The 22,260-nt window shown below is 48.2% G+C and overlaps 1 protein-coding gene across 2 annotated transcripts; it reads left to right on the top strand.

Moving 5' to 3' along the window:
• The first annotated feature begins 283 nt into the window (after window positions 1-283).
• LOC144148034 (peroxiredoxin 2-like) lies at window positions 284-7,822 on the top strand. Of its 2 annotated transcripts, none has more exons than XM_077679633.1 (6): window positions 284-417; window positions 4,986-5,123; window positions 5,251-5,367; window positions 5,615-5,737; window positions 6,718-6,848; window positions 7,651-7,822. In XM_077679633.1, the coding sequence occupies exons 1-6, from the start codon at window positions 344-346 to the stop codon at window positions 7,731-7,733; spliced, it is 666 nt and encodes a 221-aa protein (XP_077535759.1). In that variant the 5' UTR covers window positions 284-343; the 3' UTR covers window positions 7,734-7,822. The 2 variants fall into 2 exon arrangements, with proteins under 2 accessions (XP_077535759.1, XP_077535761.1); XM_077679635.1 differs by lacking the exon at window positions 284-417 and adding an exon at window positions 3,986-4,138.
• Window positions 7,823-22,260: the final 14,438 nt, after the last annotated feature.

Genomic DNA, 22,260 nt, shown 5'->3' on the forward strand with positions numbered 1-22,260 from the left:
AATTTCGCACATTGTCTAAATATTATGTTCGTGTTCGTCTATACTTCTTGGCTAGTACTTCGCGCAGTTAATTACCGAAACTGCCGTACAATTGTGTGAAATGTTTGAAAATAGCCGGAAACGTCTTGCGAGCGGGTGTAACATGGTGCCCCAAAAGTAAATTCGATGTGTGAGGCGTGCTTATGACCCTTTCTTCATGTTCATGCTGATCAGCTCACGCGCTGGGCTGCTGTTCGGGTTGACGGGTGTGCCGCCAGCGATCTCCTACAGCGACCGCGCGAAACAGCCTTTGCGCCAGACTGCAGCAGCGGCAGCAGCTGACGGAGGGGACGGCGTGGAAGCTATGCCGACGGTTTGCGAGCAGCCGAAACAACGCAGCTTGCTCACCATGGTTCCACAGAGTGATTTGATCACAGAGTAAGTGAACTCATCCTAGAACAAGGAGTGGTTTTAACGTTTCGGCCGAGAGAACCGCCTTAGAATAACAGCAGCAGCATGGAACATTTAAAAGTATCAGTTGGGATTAACAAAACCACGTTAGGTCAGAAACCATGACAATCGAGTAAAACAATCCAAGTCCCCGTACGACAATGTGTACTTGGCGCTTTCTCGTGTTTTTTTCCTCACCTCCCGCCTGGACGTACAGGCGCCCCCAAAAGTAAACAGAGCACGGCTTCGTGAAATTAAAATAATTTCTATCTCGTGCGGCTGCCAGTGTAAATACACATGTGCGGTCCGATTTTATATTAGAATGACTTTCTTGGAAAGTGACTTAGAGGTTGCTGGTTAGGCACATGGCGAAGAAATCCCATCAAAATCTCCAACCCTTGCTCTGTTTACTTTTTGGGGCACCTAAACAATCATGGGAAAATGGAATGCAAACACGAAAGTATAAACCAGACCACGCAAAATCGAAAAAAAATGCTCTTCTTTCAGGTCCAATAATGACGCGCTATTGGTATACTTGGGAAGCCACGTTTCCCACCTTTGTTATAAGCCACGCGTTATTTTGACTCGCATGGAAAGAAATCGCGCTTTTTGTGTGTTCTGGCTCACATTTTCGTGTTCGCGTTTCATTTAACAACTGCACCGCTGATTGACAGTTGCGTAAAATTTTAAGCGAACCGGTCTGATAATGCGTAAATATTCCCAAGTAAATGGACCTTGTGTTGAGTTTCTACTAATGTCACTCGACTCTGGACTTGTCGCATTTGTAGATCTTTGTTTGTAAAACTACCATGCGAGCATGTAGTAATCACAAGTCGATTTACAGAGGTCGACAGGGTGCGCGTTCGAGAGTCCACGTGCCGAGAAAGGTCAAGGTCGACTGCGCTGACCTCTGGCGTTGTTAGGCACTTTCCGCGTGTTTGCGGGTCATTTCAAGTCACAGCCATTATGGGTCATCGTCACTGAACCTGTTTTTGTATAAAAAGCCAGCGGCGTTCGCCTGCAAAAAAAGGGGAAGAGTACGCTGACTTTCACTTTCCCGAAAGTACAAAAAAGTAGAAAAATTGAACAAAAGAAGCCACCGGAAACGAAACGCTGCGCGCGTGGGAAGCGGAATGCGACGTTTTTCTGTCGGTTCATTTCAAGCGAAGCGTCGGCGGCGGCTTCGCCACGCAGAGCGTTTCCGTGACGCTCGCTTTCTCTTCGAGACAAAATATTACCAAAAAAAAAAAAGCGATGTAAAGTTAGCCATAAATCGCCCTTGCGCGGTTGTTCCGTGTCCGACGCGTCCAGCAAAGAACGACGCCTGAGGCGCAACTGACGCAGCTTCGCTCTCGGCGCCGCGCGTCCGTACCGGTTGGTAACAGTACAAAGCAATGTGCAAAGAGGATAGGAGCGCTGCCGGGTCTTCCGTCGCAGCAACTACGAGACGCACCGCTACGGAAACTCGCGTACGGCCGCCGCCGCAGCTACGTGTATACGATAAGGACAGAGAAGGAAAGACCCCTCTCTGGGCAGTTTTGTCAGTGTTGCGCAATAATCACCTAACAGAGGCTGCTCGGCCTAGCAGTAGCCTAGGGATTGTCACGAGCACAACCGGCCTGTATAGAGTGCAGTCACGGGCAACTGAAATGCGAACACGAAAGTATGAACCAGAGCACGCAAAATTGAAAAATGCTGTTCGTTGAGGTCCAATAATGGGGCACATTGGTATATTTAGGAAAGCCACATTTCCCAACTTGTTCTTAAACCTAACCCACGCGTATTTTGACTTGCGTGGAAAGAAATATCGCTATTTGTGAGTTTTGGTTCATATTTTTGTGTTCGCGTTTCATTTAACAACTGTACTTACTAGAAGGATAGACGGACCTCGCGGTTTTTGGTGCGGGCGAAATTTTCAGGTGGGCCGACAGCCTTAGGGAATAAAGCTCTGCTTGGAGTCGCCAGAGGTGGTCAAGACGCTGGGCTACTACCTAAAGTTTGTTCTAAGAGCTCTATGAACTATAGGCTGACCGTCGCCTCACGTTCGAGGGCAAAAGTCCCAGAAAGGAACCTGCACGTAGTGTTTCTTCCCGAGATAAGTGCATTCGTCATCCCTGGAGAAATTCTTGTAACACGGGGCTTCCGCTAGGATTGCTGCCTCGTTTCTGTCTCCCTCAGAATGCATCAAAAATATTTTGGTTCGTTCGCCATAAATTATGCCGTCACAGTGCATTTACTACCTTCAATGGAAGCCTACACGTTGCCCCATGGAAGCGGGTGATTTCTAGCACAGGCATTCACAAGCGGAGTGTAGCAGACGACAGCGGCGCCGGTCCCAAGCCGACGTCAGAGCCAGGGGGCGCCACTCAAACATCTCATCGTCTGCCACTTTCGGATGTACGGTAGCGCGCCTTCTGGGAACCCGCCGTGACTTAGTGGCCGGTTTCGCTCCCCCTTCGAGACTCTTGCGCCAGGAATGTCAGGTCGGCCGCGGCGACGTCGAAGGCGAGGAAGGGCGTGAGCGATCCGTGATTACATCATTTGTAACGCCTCACAAAACTGCCGCCGCGAGGGGGGAAATCCCTCGGGGCCTGTTGCGTGCGCGCCGCTCCCGTAAGGTGCGCTTCTCCGAACGACATCATAAGACGTTGCTTTCTAATCGCCCTAATCATTCAGTGCCCTTCTACGGGTCAGAAAACCTTGCCAGTTATGTAATCACGTGCGCACTCCGTACGCAAATCCCAGGACGACTAAAAAGTTTCACAGGATGGAAAGTTGGGCGAGTTGGTGTTGATTCATCTTGAAAACAGGCGCGGAAAAGACGTTGACCAAGAAAAGAAATTTAAAACGAAGAGTTCCTAGAGTTTCTTTAAAGAAATTAGCGCGTCGTCCTCTGTATTTCTTTTCTTGGTCAACGTCTTTTCCGCGCCTGCTTTCAAGATACTCTTCCATCAAGAGTGATGCGTTAATACGCTCACAGTTTAGAGCACCTTGCTAGTCGCTCACTGTTGAGCAACTGGTCAATGAGGCGTACAACGTAGGTCAGCCCCAAAAGCGGTCGTTATTTTGAGCACGTTCACAGACGACTGCCAAAGCGCAAGCCAACGCCTCATTGCGCAAGCGCGGAGAGCGCCTGAAGCCTGTTTAAAAAGCGCGCGCTTCATCCAGCTGGCCCTAGGCCGCTAGTTCCGGACCGTCTGCGGAGCTCGGGAGACAATCCGGCACGCGATTTTCCTTCGTATTCTTACGGGGCTTGCGGGAACAATCATTCCGAAAGAATTACTCGGGCTGCTCGCGGTTTTTGAGATTGCTCCAGTATCGGATGGTGAGGATCTACATTGAATGAATGAAATCGAAGCGACATTGCCTGTTTCTTTTTTTTTGTTTCCTTCCATACAAGCGCAGTGCGCGAAGCAATACAAATAAATAATGCGCGGACAATTCAGGAACTAAGGCCGCCTGCACACAACGGTGACGAGAACATTCTCGAAAGCAGAGCGACGTTATAGTGCCTAAACGTCGTTGCCGGCGCGCGCTCACGCGTCCGCCCCTTGTCACGTGACGCGCCGGTCTCGCCGACACAAACGCACAAAAGCGGAAGGCTGCGCGCGCTCCGCTCGCAGATAGCGCTCAGTGCTGGTGGCGTGCTGTTCAGGGTGTCCGGTGTCTCTGTGGATTATTTCATTTCCGTCGCTCGACCTCAAATAATGTGAGTTGACTGTTTATTCGGGCGTGAATTTGCGCCTGAAATTTAACGCTGCGAAGCGCGTTTGTTGCGATGCTGACGTTCGCTTCGTTCCCATTCATTCGGACTCTGTCGCGGTGCCGGCATTGTGTCCTTGTGCCTTTGTTAACTAGTACCGCCGCATGCGCTAACCACGAAACGTGCGGATTTGTTGCGACCCGATTTTGATGGGCGTAACCCAGTTGAAGTAGCCATGAACAGCCATTAATTCGCGCTCTTTGAAGCAATATCGCGTAATATTTCCAGAGTTCGCAGCCAATCGAAGCGGTCGCACGTTGCGACCCTTTGTCTGTTAACACAAAGCGACGCAAAAAAGTTTCCGGTTTCCACAGTTTCGGGGATTTTTCAGCGGGTTATTCTGCCGCGGTCAAGCTGTTGAAGCTACCACGCTAACGGGATTCGTCGAGAGAGCGGGGTATTCTTCCGGCGATCAATATCGTGGTGTGTCGGAACGCATGGGCGCTCGGCCTCGCCGGTGCGGTCGTCCGCTCTTCACCGGGTGACACCTTGCTTGCGTCATACGCTGTACGCTCCTAGTAATTACTGCTGTAGGAAACTGACGTTTTGTCATGCCGCAGCGGCACTTTCATGCGGACAAGTGTGCAGTTATCGCCTTTCCGTCACCGCCTGTCTCCTCTCCGTCTCCTCTTTCCCCGTGTCGCGTACAGTTGCCAGACAGCTGCGCGCGCGCACGCTCCCTTTGCCACGCTTATTTGGTACCTCCCTTGGCGCACCTGTATCCTGCGTAGCGAAGTCTCGCAGAGTTGCTCTAATTTTGGTCGTCGTCTTTTTTTCGTTTTCGTAAATTCAGGGACGTGGTTATGCCTAAGCTGGCGAAGCCCGCCCCGGACTTCCGCGGCACGGCTGTCGTGGATGGCCAGTTCAAGGAGATCAAGCTGTCCGATTACAAGAACAAGTACCTCGTCCTGTTCTTCTATCCGCTTGACTTGTGAGTAGCAACTTGTTCTTCCTTCTCTTATTGTTTTGTGTGCGCAGTTTTCATACCGGCATTCGTGAGGAACCGCTTACCGAGTTTTACGTCTCTAACATCGTTGCGCTTGCGCTCATCCTTTCAGCACTTTCGTCTGCCCGACGGAAATCATCGCCTTCAGTGACCGCGTGGAGGAGTTCCGGAAAATCAACTGCGAGGTCGTGGCGTGTTCCACCGACAGCCACTTCTCTCACCTCGCCTGGTAAGGGCGATTTTGTTGTGGCTGCAGACTGGTCTTTTAAGAATGGTGCTCGTAACGCCTATGGGGTGCATGTCTTCGTGCGGATAGTTAAATTCTTTCATTTCCTCGATTTTTTTTATTTTGGTTGTTTAATAGGTCAAGTTCTGGTAATTTATTGGAACTTCGAAAGTTCCTACGCATTTTTCACTGTCCACTTGCGCTTTCCCGTCTACTTCGTGTAGTTGAGCAACTTCCTGCCTTGATGCAGGATCAACACTCCCCGCAAGGAAGGCGGCCTCGGACCGATGAACATCCCCCTGCTTGCGGACAAGGACATGAGGATTTCCAAGGACTACGGTGTCCTCAAGGAGGATGAGGGCATTCCCTTCCGGTCAGTATCTCTTCTCTGCCACCCCCCTTTCCCCACTTTGTCCCACCCCCCCCCAACTTCCTCACTATCCACCAGTTGCGATTTTTTTTTTTTGTACTGTAGGGTTTAATGAACCAACGCAACACAGACAATGAAGTGCGCTGTAGTGGAGGGCTCCGGATTAATTTTGACCACCAGGGGATCCTTAACTTGTGCCGAAATCTCGTACACACTGGCGTCTTTGCTCTTCGCCTACATCAGAAAAGTGGCTGCCACAGCCGAGAATCCAACCCGCGTCCTCGTGCTCGGCAGCGCGACGCCTTGGCCACTGAGCCACTGCAGCTGTACACCAGTTGTGCCACTCCCCCGATCGGAAACAGTGCTGTGCTGGGTGCAAACTGGGGCAAGTTGACTTGCCTGCAACCTGTCGACAGATCGAAAACGAACTGTGGGACCTTAAGTGATTATTCCTAGCAAAGTTGAACGGGACAGACCTGCGATTTCGGCCAAAAATATTCGGTGTTCCAAATAAAAGGGTATCGCTTGAAACCCCTTCACCTGAAACAGTTTTGCTGGTAGCACCCTAGCGCTTTTGAAATTTTCATATCAACCAGCCCTGTGTGTCTCCAAAAGAAGTGCTCGCAACTATGACGGTGAGCCATGTGGCTGCATAGTTAAGTCCGCGCAAGATTAGGAGGTATCTTATCCTCATCCCCGGCTAAAATAACGTGCAGCCTTTCCTATTCCTTTCCGCCTGTTCGTTTAGAAATTACTTGCGGTTGCCCACTATATAAAATTCTTGTGTTCATGAGCTATACTACGTGCACTCCACAAAATGGATTGTCTGTCCCTTTAATTGAATCCTAGGTACTGTGCTAGCACACTTGCCACTTTGCTTCATTTATGCATTGGTGCTTGCATAGCCCGGTTTCTGAACTGGTGTATTATTGAACGCTCGTCTGGATCACATTGTTGATTTGCCGCCGCCTTTCTCGTCCCAGTGGCCTGTTCATCATCGACGACAAGGGGCGGTTGCGCCAGATCACCATGAACGACCTCCCGGTTGGCCGCTCCGTGGACGAGACCCTGCGGCTGGTGCAGGCCTTCCAGTACACCGACAAGCATGGCGAAGGTGAGTACTTGTCCAATTCACTTCGATTGTACACTGTTGCAGTAGTCTTGCCTGCCCACCTGCGGGCCTTCCAACCCAACCCCCCCCCCCCTCCCCCCCCTTTTTTTTTTCCCTCAACCATTGCACACTGCAGTTAATGCTTGAGGGGGGGCCTAATTTTTTTTTTTTTAGAATTTTAGAACCAGTGTTGCAAAAATTGGCAGATGTGTATTGCAGTGTGCCGATTGCAAATCTAAACTTGCTTAAGGGGGACTTGCCTATTTGCACCAATGTTATAACGCTTTGCAAATACATGCGATTGTTTGCAATGGCCTGGTTTATTTTAGTTATGTCACTACTGAAACACTCCTCGTTGCTAGGCAGCTAGTGCCATCCAGTAAAAACGAACCAAAATCGGTTTTGTTTTTAATATCTGTGGAGAAGCGTTTTCCAGCGAACAATGACATGGGACTTTTTAAGCTTGTGGGTCATGAATTAGCAAGTCCCATAGGAATGTGATCAGATGAGTCCCCCTTAAAATGAATGGTTTGAAGTCTCGAGTACTTTTGTAGCATGGCAGCTAGAAGTGAAACAACCCATTTTGCCCTTCTAGCTTCCTCTAGATACAGGTGGCGTGGCATGAAACTCGCGGGCACCGAGCGTGCACTTTTTACGGAAGTTTTGCTTGCTGCAGACTTTCACAAGTTACATCTGTCCTCTTGTCAATACGCACATGCCAGTATGTTGCTAAGGCCCTTCAACAACTGTCTTGTCCCCCCCCCTTCCCCCCCCCCCCCCCCTTTTGTTTCTCTCGTCCACGCAGTGTGCCCTGCCAACTGGAAGCCTGGCAGCGACACCATGAAGCCGGATCCCAAGGGCAGCAAGGCCTACTTCGCCAAACAATAGATCTGACAGCCTTCAGCTACATGCCAAAGCCCCGTGTGTCTCATGTCCTCTTGTGTTCACCTAAGCTAATAAAACATTTTTTTTCCACACCCTGTTGTGTGAATTCGGTTGTGTGAGGGACGATACCCAAGTTGGTGTTCTGAGCTTTCTTTCGGAAGCACTGTTTTGAGCCTGTTAAAAAAAATGGTTTCGTGCTCTTAAAGGGACACTGAAGTGAATTTGTCAAGCTCCCGTTTTTGCTTGCACTGCGTAGACTGGCTCAAATTACCACACTTTTCATCGTTTATCCGGTTGACAAATCGGTAATTATTTTACAAAGCGCGAAAGAAGAAAAACTACCATGCGCGGTTTGCGGCGGCCGCACCAACTAAGGCTGTGACGTTGAGAGGAGGGGCGCCGTGATTGGACGATGCCCAAGGTTAGCAATCAAACAAGTTTCGGTTTCGGTTCTGTAAAACATAACCAATGGCGTTGTTGGATGGGCATTCTCAATATCTCGGTAATCATCGTACCGCGCTTCTGCCATGTTGGCCGCTGTAAAATGCGCGAGATAAGCCTCCCAGGACGGCTTGTAGTCGTAGCATTCACTAGCCGAGACCTACGCAGTGCATGAACGCCCTCCGCGTACCCGCAGACGCCCAAATGTCATGCGCTTTTCCCCCATATTTGGAGCTTGCCTCCCTCATGCCTGTATCGTAAAAAGCGTGTTCGCACCAGGCCAAGGGTCGGTTCATTCTGGCCTGTGCCCACTGCCTGCAAGCAGTCGGTGCTTATGGCAACAGCACGCCAACGAGAAGTCGCTAGCGCGCCAGTACCAGCCTGCGCGTGTTTTGTGAACTAGTTCGTGTAGACATGAACGTTGCGGCCCAAAAAAAGGTGAACTCAATATAGAAAACATCGGCGGAAAACATAAAACTTACAAAAAAAAAAAAAGCACGTACCCGCGGGGATTCGAACTCGTTACTTGCAAAACATTTGCGGTGAACTACATAACGCATTAGCCCACTCGGCCACGAAGCCGGATCCGCAGGCCTCCCTAATATAAGGTATATATTGCACAACCGGTTTACACTTTTATTTAGTTTTGGCATTTCAAGCAGCTCAGGTGACTATTTGTTGTACTGCGCTCGTGCAGTAAGCGTCGCCCGAGTTTCCACAGTAGCTCACGTCTAGCAATTGCATTTCGTAGACGGAAAAGCGTTCGCAGATGCGTAGTCGTGCTGCTGACCGCTGTTCTTGTTCGCCCAGCGCAAAAAAGTGCTTCCCGCGCCCTAGTTTTACGCTGTACGGTAAAAATATCAGTTGATTTTATTTATTTAGTACCTATATTAACTTCGCTGACTCTTCTCCAGCCTTCAAGAGGCCTTATATTTTCCTACTGGCGTACAGGTCAGCGAAGCGTCGCATGTGCGCTTGTGCAGCGCCTGTGTGAAGCGACCTTGACTTGGAGCTAGATAGTGTACAAACAAACCAAGTAAAGAAAGGCACATTCTTCCATTCACAAACGTGTCCTGGCTTCGTTTCAACTAAGCGAACGAATTGCGACCAAGCAATTTTTTTTAACCTCCTTGATTGCGACGACCCGCCGGCGGCCGGCGGACGAAACGCTGGGCCGACTGACTCTGTCTGAAGGCCGGGGAGCCGTGCAGTAGCGCAGCCAGCCAATTGCCACCTCATCCCCTCCTGACGTCACACGAAAACGCCACAGAAAATGGGCGAGCGTAAAGAGAGGAGGACAGCATTTTCGAATTAGTTTTTCTACTAAATAAAATCGCGTAAACGCGCCTAGAGTGGTCGAAACATGGCCTGGGGACTCCGGACTACAATTTGCGCTAGTAATCCCGCAATGTTTACATATCACTTCAGTGTCCCTTTAAAAGCGGTCCTCTGCCCTTAAATGGCTGCTATTTTTTTTTTTTTGCAGCAGCAGCAGTCTAATGCATCCAGTAACAATGCTCTTAATACAAGAAGTTAAATGGCCTTGCATGTTACTGTAACCAGATTCAATATGGCTCCCAGTAAAGGTTGGAAGTGTACAATGATTTTTAGTTTTGTGAATACTTCAATAGGTTTGTAGAACTGTTGTCCCCCTGATATTAATGTAATTGGTGTGGAACACTCCTGGAAGTTTTTAAAACTAATTTCAGTGAGTTAGCAATGCAGAACTTGCGCTGTTAACTTTTGCGCTCCTTGGTCAGAAAGAAAGAGGGCTAACGCTGACGGAGGGATATGAAAGGACTGGCCCAGGACAAATTTTTCTTCAGCTGCAAAGTTCCAAGAAAGCTGTGTAGCTTTACTTCACAGCTGTACAGCTGCATTTAAGATGGATGCCAAATTTTCCTTTGGAGAAACTTGCTCCATCCGGGGGATTTCTCCTAAATGTGGTCAATTGACTCCCAGGTCTAAGGATAGCCTAATGCCTGCACCACAGCTTGGCAAACCTTAGCTACTTCTTTGTGCATCTGTCTACAGTAAACATGGATCACTTTTGTGCCACAAGATACACACACTTCAAACGTCAGTGGGCAAGCACTTTGTTTCTGTTAACGCCATGAAAGGATCAGAATACTTCATAATTTGTTTGCCTGTATTTCAGTTTTTTTTTTCCAAACTTGTCCCCTCCAGGTTAATTAAGCTGGGCTAGCCCTGAGGGCAAGAAACTGCATGAGGTACAAGCAACCCAATATGGCCAATGAAAATATCGTTGCAGGAAGCGCAAGTGGATGCTGACACGTAGCTCCGTGGGACCCATCACTGACGACGACAGAATAGTAGATGACACAGGCTCACTGCTCGAGTGATCATGGCCACTTGTAAATACGTAGATCGCATCGCTCTGCGGCAACATCTTGTAAAGACATCACTCCACCATCACCCATGGTTCGCCTCATCATTGTCCTGCCGCCACATAACAATATTAATCAGGGATCAAGACTCTTTCAAATGGTGCAGTCTTTGGCTTATTTTAAAGAAAATTTTAGAACTAAATGTTTCTCATGCCAGAAAATATCGAACACCATTACAGAGGCGTGGTGGCATGCCCACGTGCTATTTAAGTGGTGCGACATTACATTGACATGAGCAGTTGCTAAAGAAATAAAATTCCACACATTCACACTTTACAACACTGTCGCGGAAATTGAGCTATTGACCAGAGAAACAGGCATTTCCACTTTATTCTGCAAACCATGCAGAAATGCAACAAATCAGGCTTTTGTGGAAACCCTGTAAGTAGTGCCCTGTGGTCACCGAATAAGACTTTGGAGGAGCTCTGCTTTGACTGCCACGTCCCTCCAAAGGACCATGTCAATGAATATATTTCATAACGTGCGGATGGGTATCTTGGGATCCTGTGCCTGAAACTCCATCAAATCTGTCGGATATTTTGGGTCTGAACATTAGGGGGAAAGGGTGTCAGAAGACTGACGGGCAGCTGGATTTAGGCGTGGTAAGCGTTTTGCAATAATGGTTTAGACCCAGGGAGCATCACTTGTACAGCCTTAGCTGATGAAGAAAAAAAGATTGTGCAATAGGATTCGAATTCGCATTTTCCCAGTCCTGAAACAAGTGAACCACTAATGTGCTGTTGGGGGAATTGAAGCAGCTAGCCCCCTGGTTAGCTCCCCTGGTGGAGCCACTGTCACTGAAAGGCCAGAATGGAAAGAAATTTAATTATGAAGTGTTCCGATATAGCTGTGTCGTCTGCAGCTCTGCTCTACGACTGCATATCAGGCAGATGTCAAATTATCCTCTTCAAATGTGCATATCATATGTCAGATTATCCACCTACATTGAGCTACATTTTCCCACCTCGGTTAGATTGAACGCACGTCTTTACAAGATCCTAGAAACAGGCCGTAAGCTTCACTGGATCTTGATAGCTAAGGTGACCCTCACAGAAGTGCGTTAATATCCATTACAAAACGATTGCAATTGTGCACCCCGAATGTTTCTTTCCCCCATCTGATTGACTGTGGCTCCTTATGTCAGCGGCAGTCTGATTAAAAGAAGAATGTTGGTTAAAAGGAGTTGATGCTGCGACTTAAAAGTACAAAAATGAAATGAGGATCGAGGCGTTATTCAGTATGGCTGGAAGGACTGATCAAGCACACCAAGATGTGATAAAAAACGCAAATGAACTTGTCCACCAACACAAATCGATTAATTCCTCCTGAAACAATGTCAGCCTCAAAGGAATGACAAGTCGAGAGAAAAACAGTCAAGCAGGAAATAGGTAGATTTTTTTCTTGACGTTACTGCTATGAACACAAACAAACGCAGATAAAATGCCCGCGTTAAAGGTTTCAAGCAATGCTCAATAGTCTGCTGGATGCCCACTACACGCAGATAACCAGAAAGCCCATCCCAGTAAACTTCCCCTACCTTGCATCAGTGAAAAAAATTCCCCCGCATTTCCCCGAGGGGGAGAATGTGAAAGTGCGAATGCACGGTTGTCGGCCCGCTTGCGGCGCTTGCGCTCGGCCCCCGCAGCCCACCGCCTCGCCGCCTTCTCTTCCATCTCTTCCATCGGGTTTGTAGTATCACGTGTACACCACGCAGTTATCAAGCCGCTATAACGCCGCTGAGTCACCAATGCACGCCGCTGACGACGTAGTTTGAATGCGTTAAAGATATAAGGCGCGTCTAACACTGATATCACCGTCGCGTCCGTGGCTTGGTCGGTAGCGCGTCGCGCTGCGGCCGCAAAGTCCTCGGATCGAAACCTGGCGCCGGATGCTGTTTCTTTTTCAAATATAGAGGAGCACTGCGGACGCCAACGCCGCCGGTGGTGGATGGTTTGGGGTCGCTTATAAAGTGCATTCGCACTTAAAAATCAAATCTTTGGTGTTTAATTATTGAACTGCTGCGACAACTGACTCTGCATCATCTGAATGTGACGGTCACATACATTGATGCATGCACCACGTGTGCCAACTACAGTAGCCGACCATTTTTTCGGACTCCAAGAGTTCGGACTTGCTGGATATTTCGGACTTCCCCGAGGAACTGCCAGTTGTTCCATAGGAGTAATGACTCATGGATGTTTCGGACTGCGCGTTTATTTGGAATATTTCTCGTTCCCCTCCAGGTCCAGAAAAATCGGTCAGCTACTGTAGTACAGCCAGACACATTATGTATTTATTATTTATTGGTACCTCAAGGGCCCTTTCGGGGGCATTACATGAGGGGTGGGCAAAAAAAAAGGCAGGCAAGATACAGTGGAAAGGTGTAAAACAAAAATTGCTACAGATTAGGACATAATTCTTCTATCGCGTACCTAAAACGACTGTTATCGGTAATAACGGCTTTGATGCCAGGAAGATTCTTTCAGTTGTTTGCTGTATGAACAAAAAATGAACACATAATGTCAAAAGAGTCCTTTGCGCCGTCTAATTTTTGCATAAATCGAAGCAACTACCCTTTGTGCTGCATCCTACCAACACTGAAAACCAGGGGAAGAATGACAATAAATGCTGGAACTTTTACACTCAATCTATGGAATCACCATTTGCGAAGTGAGTAAGCTTACGGCTCAAGCCATGGCAGCAGCTTTTGGCTAGTGCAACAAAGAACTTGCACTGCAGGTTCTGCATCGGGTTCGCTGCACAACGTACAGTTTAGCACTTCCCTGCAATGTTGTTTTCCCATAACCTCAGTACACCGACAGTGTGCACTCTAAAATGCGATTAAATGACACACTCAATAACAATGATACACTCAATAACCCTCTTTTTGGTGAAATACAGCAACCACCTTGTGCAAAGAAAAGCACTAGCACATGGGCATGAGGAGCATCAAGCTTTTTTTATTGTCAAACATCCCAGCAGGCCCAGAGGTCATAAGAATAATTGCGTATCTGCTCCTTTTGTTGCAAATGTCCACGAAAGACGATAGTGGACTGGCACCCCTGGCAAGTAAATGCCTCCCTTCTCTTTCCCGCTCACCTCTCATGCTGTTCCTCTCCCGTCTCGTTCCTCCCAAGATAACAAGCAAGAAGTCAGCTCAAGTAAATTTTAATTTACCGTGTTCCACTGCTCTGCCCTGATGCCAGCGCTGCTGTACGGCAGAGACGCGTGAATTGAGGCACCCTACCACGTTTGTAGAACCACATTGCGCTACTCTGCAAGCGTTCCAAATGGAACATGGAACCTATCTAGTGGAACCTTTCGTTGCTGTTGCTGTTTGATTTTTTAAATGCCGCCAGGTAGCACGGGCAACAGCAGGCAACGGTTTTCTGCAGTTGATGTATTGTTTTATTTGCTACACCAAAAACTAAGCATTCGTGAATTTTTAATAAAGGAACACTGCAAATATCACTCATTTATTGATCTTCTACCTTATATTTGTGTAATGTCTTGTTCTTGTTCAACAATGTTGACAAGTGTGAACATTAACACCGGACTTAGGCTTGGCTGTGGGTATGTTTTATTTCACTTTGGCTGGGTGGCTGAATCGAGTCTCAGACAGAAAGACACAGAGACAGACCAAAATTTCTGCGTTTAAGTAGCCAAAGAAAGACTACCGTCTTTAATAATGTTGAAAGTATGTCAAAAGTGAAGATTCAATGCCTTTACCATGCTTTTGTTCAGGTTGTTTGGCAGAATGTTACGGCAGGCCTCTCACGAATCAGTGAAGACAATTGCCAAGGGTGGTGGGAATGCTCTAGTCCAGCAGAGACTCTGATTATGACAATGAATGGCATGGCTATAAGGTCGTAAGGTTCTGCATCCACGACCATAGTTATTGTGGATGTTATGACTGCAGCCAGTACTGCAAAATAGGTGTCTCAAGGGAAATAGTTACACTTCCAAGTCTTCCATCAATGCTCACACCCATGCAGTAGATTGCTTGGAGGGCATTCTGCAACAAGTTTCTTACTCTTAAACGTTTTTCTGTGTTCTACTATGTGTGTTGTATTGGCGTAAGGGTGTTTGAGGCCAAAGAGCGCCAAGACTTTTAGGGGCAACGCCCCTTAGTGGCTGGGGCTCTTGGCGTCTCCTGTCGTCATCGTCGTAATCGCCGTCCCATGTAGTCACGGTACTAAAACACCTGGAATTTGTGCCACCAGTGGTGTTAACAAGGGCATTAAGTTTTCTTATCCTGTTCCAAACCTTTCGCATATCTGGGAAAGAATTTATTGAAGTGAAGAAGGACCTCCAGCTATTGCTTTTGACCTGATGGCGAATGCGCCTTCCCATGGCTTTGGTGTGCTTGGACGCTACAAGGTTGTCCGCAGTTGGGTACCTGCGAAGAATGCCCGATGCCTTGTTCTGCGCGTGGCGTGCTTGTTACTTTACTTTAGGTTACTTGTGTTACCAGAAGTCTGACCCGCCGCGGTGGCTCAGTGGCTAAGGCGTTGCGCTGCTGAGCACGAGGTCGCGGGTTCGATTCCCGGCCGCGGCGGCAGCTTTTCTGATGGAGGCGAAAAGCAAAAACGCCCGTGTGTACGAGATTTCGGCGCACGATAAAGATCCCCAGGTGGTCAAAATTAATCCGGAGCCCTCCACTACGGCGCGCCTCATCGCCTGCGTTGTGTCGGCGCGTTAAACCCCACAATCAATCAATCAAACCAGAAGTCTGGGGAAGGAATTTCTCTCAAGCATCAAGGATATGCGCTGTGACATGGCTACAGTCTTCATCAATACCCAAGCGTCCTATGGAAGTGTGTGAGACAGTGGCGTAACTAAGGGGGGGCAAGGGGGTACATGTGCCCCGGGCGCCACTTGGGAGGGGGCGCCGATCCGAGTCCTCCCAACATGTGCCCTAGGGGAAAAAGCGGCAGCTGGTTACCGTATGTCACCGCAGCGGGGCGGCACTGCCGCAAAAGTCACTGTTCAAGAGAGCGCCAGTATGGGCTTGTTGGCACGACATTGCAGCAAAAGAACAGGGCTCAGGAAGACAAGGACGAGTAGAGCAAGCCACACATGGGGCGCAATGTCGGAGGACACACACGGGGCGCTAGCGCCCCGTGCACCTCCCCGCATATATGTCCTTCTCTGTCCGCCCTTGTCTTCCTCAGCACTATTCTTTTGCTACAATGTGGCTGTTCAAGCAGTTTCTTTCCTTTCTGATTTCCTTTCTGCTTTCCTTACTGCTTTCGTTGTCACAAAGCGGCGCATGCACCTATGTGTGAATACTTGGGTGCGGAGTCCAGAAGGCAACCCCAGATGATATCGAGTGTGTGTGGGTGCTGCACGTATGCATGTGCTTTCTGTTTTCGTTTGTATTCCAGAAGCAGGCGGTGGGGTGGGTGGCACCCTTACAATTAGATTATTCCTTTGCAGGTATTCTTACAAGGCGAGCTGGCGAGGTGAACCACGTGCAGTAGATGTTAGGGACCCTCTTTTATATTCACTCCAAAGCATTATGGTCGTATTCCATCAAAAACTATACCCGCCTCGAATGCTCAGTGGAAGGCGTTGCGCTCCTGAGCTTGCGCGGTTGCGTTCTATTTCCTGCCGCAGCCCCAAGCTAGCACATCAGGATGGCTAGGTTCCGTTGTCTCACACTTCGAAAGACGCTCCTCACCGTTTTCTTTCCGCCGACTCACGGCCGGGCTACAGTGGCGGGATCCGCCGCTCTAGCCCTGGCCGTGGCTGACACTGCTACGTTCGTGACGCCGCCCCGTGAATTTTAGGTAACGGCTGGCAGAATCTCTTGTTTCACTCCTTGTAGAGCCATGTGTGTGAATCCAAGTGACGTCGCATTGGGATATTCTTGCGGGCGTCGTTTAAAGCTTTGCTTTCCAACCACCTTCACAGCGTGGATTGGAGTCATTTTTTTTTCTTGGCAACTTGCTGACGATGAGCATCAGCACTGGCGTCATAAACGGCAGTGATATGCGACGAGGTGACAACAGGGATTCCCGGGATGAGTATTTTACGCATCGTTAGCATTAATAAAAAATGTGGGCATAGTATGCAGATATGAAGTTGCAATAAATCATTTGAGCAATACATTTCATAGTCCTATTTCATGTGAAGCGAGACGAGAACCGGTTACCGAGAAGGCCCGTTTTTTCTTTCACTTTTCTTTCGAACCTTGTGGACTTCTGGCATATGGTACGATGAATACATATGCTAAGACGGCTATCGTCCACTGTAGCGAACAATCAATCCAACAATCACTCATTCGCTTTACTAAAACAGCCAGGTGGCCTTTTTTCAACATATTGACGACAATATAATAATAATAATAATAATAATAATCACTATCAATATTATCATGAGGTGCGCGAAAATATATTTGCCCTGGGCGCCGTCCTATCTAGTTACACCACTGGTGTGAGAGTTAAGATTTCTGCTTAAATTTCTCCCAGTCTGCAACGGTTTCTTTAAACCTTTTAGTTGGGGTTGCAGTGTAGGGGTCTTGGCCTAGGCACTACAAGGATACTTAAAAATGGTCACTTCCTAACGGTCGAACTGATTGCCAAGTCTATGCGTGAATACGTGTTGTGTGTGGTGTTGCAATCTGTTAGCTGTTTTTGCTAAACAGACAAACACCAGATGATACCAAGAAATGTTCAATTAAACGGCCACGGGCATCAGTTCTCCCAGGACCCCAGAGTTTGTTGTGTGCGCTTAGATCTCCAACTAAGATAAAGAGTTCAGGAAGCTCATCCACCAAGGACTCGAATTCTGAGGTAGATAGACGATAATCTGGGGGAATGTATAAGGAACATACAGTAATCAGCTGACCAAAAATGATAACGCTGACAGCAACCGCCTCAAGCCTGGTGAGTAGTCTAATCGACTGGGATAAGATGGATTTTCGGGTCACAATGGCAAACCCGCCAGGTGAACAAGCAAAGGCATCTCCATCTTTCCTGAAGACAGTGTATTGCTTCAGAAAGTTACTTTGCTTGGGATTCAGGTGTATCTCTTGGAGGCAAACAAGACGGGATTGATGTTTATAAAGGAGTTCATATACATCATCTAAGTTTTTTACGAGACCCCTACAATTTCATTGAAATATGTTTTCAACAGGAATTATGGATTAGAAATAATAAAAATGCAGTTTGTTAGTTGCCCGTTTTGGTTCACGTCAGGGAGTCTTGTTTAGGGCCTGCGATGCGAGGAGCTGGTTTTTTTCCCACGGCCACGAGTGCTTCGGCGCTCATTTTGTGCCTGCTGTGCAGGTTGAGATGCCAAAGTGTCCACATCTTCGTCTGACAATTCAGGTGTCACCAAAGCGGTACCCTTCTGACATTTACCTCGTGGATTGGTCCCTGACGTGGCCTTGGGCTTCTCTGCAAAGCCCGAGCCTGTGATGCAGGAAGGAAAGGGGTATGTGTGTATGTGTGGAGCCCCCAATGTTCGTGCTCTCAATGCCCTCAGGTGTCGTGGGGGCCGATGGAGCTGGACTGGAAGAGGCCGGACCAGTCCCAACAGCGCCCATCGCCACACCCTCCACGTGCTCCGCAGGAGTTGCGGTGGGGCGCTGGGCTGTGGATGGCAGCCCAGCAGGAGGAGGAACCACCAGGGCCTCTGCTCTAGAGGCAGGAGCTGCTGACCGTTCAAAAGGGGTTAACGATAGTGACAAATAAGCTAGGCTACACTGTGTCACCGTACTAACCAAACGTCGCCCCGACCCCCCGGCGGGTGGTGTTTGCATAGGATGCGGTTGAAAACAACTTGTGCTTTCGGCGTGCTTCTAGGAAAGTTATGTTTTCAGTTACGTGGATATTAATGATCTCCTTTTCTTTTTTGAAAGATGGGCAAGGTCATGAGTATGCAGCGTGTGAGCCACTGCAGTTTGACATTTCATAATTGTGTTTTGGCATTTCTCAGAGGTGTGATCGTTTTCGCCACATATGAGTTTGCCACGGCTAGCTAGTGTTCCATGGCCGTAATGCTGACACATAAAGCATTGCCTTGAATTAGGCATGTAGGCGTGAACACGACAGCTAATAAAAGCTGCCTTCACTGTCTCGGGCAGGGTAGAGCTGGCGAAAGTAAGGATGGCGCGTCGGGTCTTGATGTCTGGTCCACCTCTCTTCATTACGATTCTACGAATGCTAACATTACCTTGGTCTCGCATTCCCTCAAGGAGATCACCTTCTGCCTCATGCAGTAGTTCTTTGTCAGAAATAACACCTTGGACAGTGTTTAGAGTACGATGCGGCACAATGGTGACGGCCAAGTTGGAAATTTCTTCTTGCTTCAGAAGGTTCTCACTTTGGTTTTTTCGCATTACCGCAACAAGTACATCTCTGGAGGGCACCTTTTTGGCATTGTGATCTTTCCCAACAATGTTTTCAATGCACTTGGCAATGAAGAACACTGACAGGTCAATGATTAGTGATTTGTCGTCGGTTGAGTGTACCACTAGGTACTTGCTGAGTGTTGCCTCAGGTGGTTCGATTCTCAGTGCTTCGGTGAGATCCCTTTTAGGAGGTTAGGGTGGCCACCTGCCCGATCGGTTTTTTTTTAAACAGCGGGCCGGTTGCCGGTCCATAATTAAAACCGGCTGTCATTAGCCGGTTTTTTGGCCTTTGCGCCGTGATTATGTCCATTTTGGGGTTTTATAAGCGTCAATTCAACAACTAAGACGATAAATATGTCGACAAGCTGCGCAAAGACACGCGAGCAGAAAAAATATGCGGGCAAGCGCGCTGCCCGAGATGGAGGGGGACCTAAGGGAGGAAGAAAAGAACGAAATGCTGCCGCGGCAGTAAGCAATTGCGGTTACATTTCAGTGAAGCACATACAGAGCAATAACCTAGCTCTGAATCACTTTCAGTACAAAGGTTATGTTGATTCCTATCTAAGAAAACGCTACAATAAATAGCAATACATGTCAAAAACATGGTGTCTTTTTTTCAACACAAATTAAACATTCTACATACCCCCCCCCCTCGAAGGGCCGTTTTTTTTCCGGGAAAGGTAACAACCCTATAGGAGGTTGATCACATTTTGTGAGTGGAATAGAAAATGTAGCCATTAAACTTATTTTCAATTCGTTGGCAAGGCTGGTCACCCAACCCAACAAGGGAACGGGACTGTGCTGTACACGTTAACCAAACCTTGCCACTACAACCTTATGCTTGGATTGAAGACTGACATCTTTGCACAAATTTAACCCTCGCCGCCTGGAAAAACGTATAATAAGGAAGGAGGGAGATAACAGGACAGGGTTAGGAAAGATAATAGGAAAGGGAAGGAACCAAGAGGAGGACAGGAAAGGGTGACTGGCCGAATCCCCCCAGGGCGGGTCAGACCGGGGGCACAGTCTGTGAGAAGTGGGGGCCAAAGCGGCGTGTTGCCACTGCCAGCAGGCCAACAAAAACAACCCTGGCTTTGGCGCGACCACCAGGATGCCCTTTTCCCCAGATGCGGCAAAGCCACGAACAGCCGAGGGCGTGCGTGGGTCCAACCCACATGGGCTCGGGGTCCGCGGTGTCACCACTACCGTCACCTTGATACACAAGGTGTTTCTGCAGGTCCTTTTCTGTGTTAAAAAGGCCATGCAGACAAAACACAAGCATACTGACACCACTTCTAACGTAAACTTCGCTCAAATAAGCTACATAATTAGGAAAAAAGGGAACGGCCATGCAACCCACTAGCTCATCTCCCGCAACAGAACCTACGATGTCATATGTGCCAGCTTTGCGAATGGCTGAGGTTGGCAAAGCAAACGCAAATTAGCGGGGCTTTTAAACTTGACGAATGGGCTATTTGTGCTTACATTTAGGGCACATCCTTTTTATAGCAGTAAGAATGGCGAGGTAAACAGTGGAAGTTATGAAAGCACTTGTAAGCATGGAAGTACCAATGCTGCTGGTAGTTCACACCCCATGCTTCATTTAGATGCACAGCACTGCAACGCTTTGGGGTTGTCTCGGACGACACTGGCCAATTGGCGTAAGCGACGGCGCCTTACTACACGACCATATTTGTCGATCGAACACCATGTTTCACAAAACGATTATTTTCTACGTTAACAGAAACAATCGAGGTACAAATACGGCCAAAAACAAAGGCAGAAAACGGCCCGCCACGGTATGGTGGCTCCATCTAGGTTGACTAATAGTAAACAAATCATTGCAGACGTCACGAAATCACACGATTTGGCGGGAGAATCAAAATATTAACTTAATTTAAATTGATTAATTTGTCAGGGAATAAAGCATCGTTTGCTGCCGGACAAGCGCTAGGGGCATTAAAACACGAAATATTTCGAATAAAACAAACTTTTATTTTGTCTGCATGGCCCCTTTAAGGATTGGTTTAATGACTGTGGAGTAGATAACAGTGGTTAGGGTTTTTATCTCTTGCACTGGGGTTCAGAAAAATTGAAGTTATGTGAACTCTAATGAGCTTGTGCTGCATTGTGGGTGCCGGTTCTGAAATGTGCCTTGTTACTGGCACTGAAATTGCATTTGGAAGCACTTCAGACAGATAAAGTCTTTCACGGTTTCAAAAAGCAAACTCCCCGTAAGTGTGAGCCATCGACATGTACTACATTCTCTAAGAGCTTTCACGAGACTTTGTAAGGCCTGGTTTCCCAGCACTTTCACCACCACAGCAGCTTCCACTGAGCCAACTGCTGCTTCGTATTTTACAAGGTCTAGGTAAGAAGAGTTGTTTTTGCACGTTTTTTAGTTTGGTTGAAGAGATGAAGACAATTCACTGCCGATGTTTGTAAGTTAAGGGGACCCTGCAACACTTTTTGAGCAGTGCAAGTAAACCTGCGCGACGTTTATATTACACTGCCAGGAATACCTGATCCAAATATTACACGTGCACGTGAAGTGGTGAGCACGCAAATCGCTGTGGAAGACGCGGAAAAACCAACCGCACTCTCTTCAGTTCTCCTCATTATGCACCTCTGGTATGGCCTAAACGACATCACTGCAGCCATGGCTGTCCTATTGGCTGTCGCTGGTCAACTTCGCGGCTTATTTCACGAATTTCCTGCGACATCCGTCATCGTCGGTGCTCTGTACCAACCTCTTCTATGCCTGAACCTGTACGCACAGCTTTGGCATTTCTTTTGTTTTGAGTGCGCGCGGAGTTTGAGTGACGAACTCAATAGTCCCCTTTCAACAAGACCCCTCGACAACAAACGTTTATTGCTTCAAAAACGCCCAACCAACCTGAGCGCGTCCTTGCGAGCAGGCACCCTCGCCTGCTTTTTTGTGGCACCAGACCGGAAATAGACCCCTCCACGTTGCGGAGAAAAGGAGAAAACTCCCCGGCCTGTGATATATCGAAGGCCGCTGAAGAGAACGCCGCGAGCCGCGTAGCTTTCGTCACGTTGTCTGCGGTCGAGTTGAGAGGGAACAATTATGTGCGATTTCTCATTGCGCCTAGTTTTGGCGATAGTGAAGGGATTTTCATAATTCTTGTGGGCGGAGACTGCTGGGACAAGAGACTTTACCCCAAAATACATTCTGAGTAGCTGATGGTAAGTGCTGCAGGGTTCGGGGGGCTCATGGGTCTCTGGGACTGAAAAATTCCCTAAAAAAGCACTTTTTTAGGTATTACATTTTCTTTCGTTTGCAGAGTTGTTCCTCCGAAAG

Source organism: Haemaphysalis longicornis, unplaced genomic scaffold (genome assembly GCF_048455015.1).
Source record: "Haemaphysalis longicornis isolate Haplotype H1 unplaced genomic scaffold, Haemaphysalis longicornis Haplotype H1 scaffold_717, whole genome shotgun sequence".
Classification (NCBI taxonomy): domain Eukaryota; kingdom Metazoa; phylum Arthropoda; class Arachnida; order Ixodida; family Ixodidae; genus Haemaphysalis; species Haemaphysalis longicornis.